Source organism: Fonticula alba, assembly GCF_000388065.1.
Source record: "Fonticula alba strain ATCC 38817 unplaced genomic scaffold supercont2.2, whole genome shotgun sequence".
In the NCBI taxonomy this organism is placed as follows: Eukaryota; order Rotosphaerida; family Fonticulaceae; genus Fonticula; species Fonticula alba.
In genome coordinates this window covers 1,555,352-1,557,602 of record NW_009242972.1, presented here as the reverse complement: position 1 = coordinate 1,557,602, position 2,251 = coordinate 1,555,352, and the positions used below count along the sequence as shown (strand labels likewise).

Sequence of the window (2,251 nt, the reverse complement as noted above, 5' to 3'; positions counted from 1 at the left end):
CACACACACACACACACACACACACGTACATGCACGAGATCCAGACCGGGCACTGGGGGCGGGGGTGGGAGCGCAGCATCAGGACGCCACACCACCCGGGCCGCCGCCCGAGGCCATCTGCTCGTAGTCGGCCGTGGCGGCGGCCGATCGCAGAAGCAGCAGGTCCACATAGGCCGCCTGGATGGCGGCCTTCAGCTCGGCATACGACGGGTAGAGCAGCGTGTCGGAGGGCGGGCCGGCCAGCGAGGCGGGCCGGACCGGGCCGCCGGTGGCCACGACATCCGGCGATGCCAGGACCAGGCGCTCCGGGTGCCCGACGTCCAGGCGGTTCAGGTGGTGGATGATATGTGAAAGGTTCAGCGAGGGGGTGTCCCCGCCGAGCGAGGGCAGGAGCGAGGCGCCGGTCAGACCGGCAGCCGGGGCCGCCCTGGAGCCAGACGCGCCATCGCCAGCGGGGACGCCCTCCCGAGCGAAAGCCCCCCGGGGGAATGCCTCGCTGGGGCGCGCCAGCTCCAGGCCCACCGGGGCCTGGCGGAAGAGCAGATCCTGGAACATGCGAATCAGCAAGTTGGACCCCAGCTGGGCCACCGGTGGCAGGGGAGTCGCCGGGGGGTGGACCGGCGCCGGGGTTGCAGCCGCAGCGGTGGCGGTGCCGGCGGTGGCGGTGCCGGCGGCGGCGGCGCCAGCCACATCGCCTCCCTCGGTGAGGGGCGGCGCTGCTTCGGCCGGGTGGACGACCATGCCGGCAAGGGCGTCAGCCGGGTGGTCCGACGCACCGGCCGGCAGGTGGCTGGAGATGGTGCCCAGCACCGGCGAGGCCGGCACCGAGGAGGCCGCCGAGGCCGGACCCGAGTTCAAGGCCAGCACCGGGGAGCTGGTGGCGGTGGCGGCGGCGGCGGCGGCGGCTGCGGCCGCGGTGGCGGCCGCCTGGGCCTGCTGCTGGGCGGCCATGGCATCACGCAGGGGATGGTCGGCCGGGGCCGGGGGAGCCGCCGGGCCCGGGCGGAAGGGGACCATGCTGCGCGTGGTCGGCAGGGCCACCGCCACACAGGGGCACGAGGCGGGCGGCGCCACGAAGCACAGCTTGCACAGCAGCCGCATGAGCCGGCCATTTTCCAACTCCCGGGCCAGGGAGTCCTCCAGGGCGTCGGTGTATGCCAGGGCCGAGTCCAGCACCGAGGCCAGGTGCGGGGCCAGCCGGGCCAGCAGGACATCGGCCGCCAGGCGCGGGGGCGCCGGGCTGGGCGACGCGGCGCCCCGATCGGCCACCGGGCCGCGAGCATACAGCCAGCCGATGAAGTCCAGCAGCTCGGCGCTGAAGTGCTCGAAGGACCGGAGGAAGTGGATGGCGAAGTCGAACTGCGATCCGGCATCCTGGCCATTGACCGGGCAGTTGGGATCGGTCAGCTCGAGCCCCGAGCAGAGGGACGCCAGGAGCACGGCCAGCGATTGGAAGTCCCCGGCCGAGGTGTGGCCGGCCCCCCCCGGGGTTGGGGCATCGTCCAGCAGCGGCCGCAGCATGTCCCTGATGCCGGCGAAGCCCACGCGGAGGCGGTTTTGCCCGACGACCATGACCTTGCGGACATTGAGGGCCGCCGGCCCGAGGGCCAGGCCGGCCGCATGCACCGACCGCAGGACCCCGGCCAGCTGCACGGCAAAGGCCCACACCGTGGACTCCGGCACGGCATACACGTCGCAGTGTTCCAATTCCGCGTCGATGTCCCCGGCGGCGAAGCGCTGCGACGGGTGCCGGCGCGCGGACATCGGCACCAGGTTGTAGGCGTCCAGCAGGGTGGTCGCCAGGGGGCAGAAGTCGAACACCACAATGAGGGCTGCAGCGGCCGAGCCGAGCCGAGCGAGCATGTGTGTGTGTGTGTGTGTGTGTGTGTGTACGGGGAGAGTGGGGGGGGGGAGTAGGAGAGGAGGGCCGGCAGAGCGATGGATGGGAGACCACAGAGAGGCAGTGGGTCGAGGGGAGGTCAGACCAGCAAAGGGAGGGGGAGAGCCGGGGGCGGGTTCCTGCCGGGCTGGAGGGTGCCCGGGGCGGGTACGTACAGCTGTCGCCGAAGTCGTCGGTGGCAAACACCTCCCGCAGGGCCACCAGTCCGGAAACCGATGCAAGAGACTGCCAGCGGGCGATGTGGGCCTGGGCCTGGTCGAGTTTCGAGTCGCCGACGAGTTCGAAGTCTACGAGATGGATGGCAGCGCATGCGCATTGTCAGAAGGAGGGAGAGCGAGGCATGGGGGGGGG

General features: G+C 72.3%; 1 protein-coding gene across 1 annotated transcript in view; it reads right to left on the bottom strand.

The window, feature by feature from the left end:
• Nucleotides 1-29: 29 nt before the first annotated feature.
• H696_01365 (hypothetical protein) overlaps nucleotides 30-2,251 on the bottom strand; it is a gene marked incomplete at its 5' end in the record, with an annotated part of 9,312 nt that continues 7,090 nt past the window's right edge. The window contains 2 exons of the mRNA XM_009495259.1: nucleotides 30-1,832; nucleotides 2,056-2,187. Of these exons, the coding sequence (XP_009493534.1) occupies nucleotides 79-1,832; nucleotides 2,056-2,187 (1,886 nt within the window). The 3' untranslated portion in view covers nucleotides 30-78. The remainder of the gene's footprint in view (nucleotides 1,833-2,055; nucleotides 2,188-2,251) is intronic.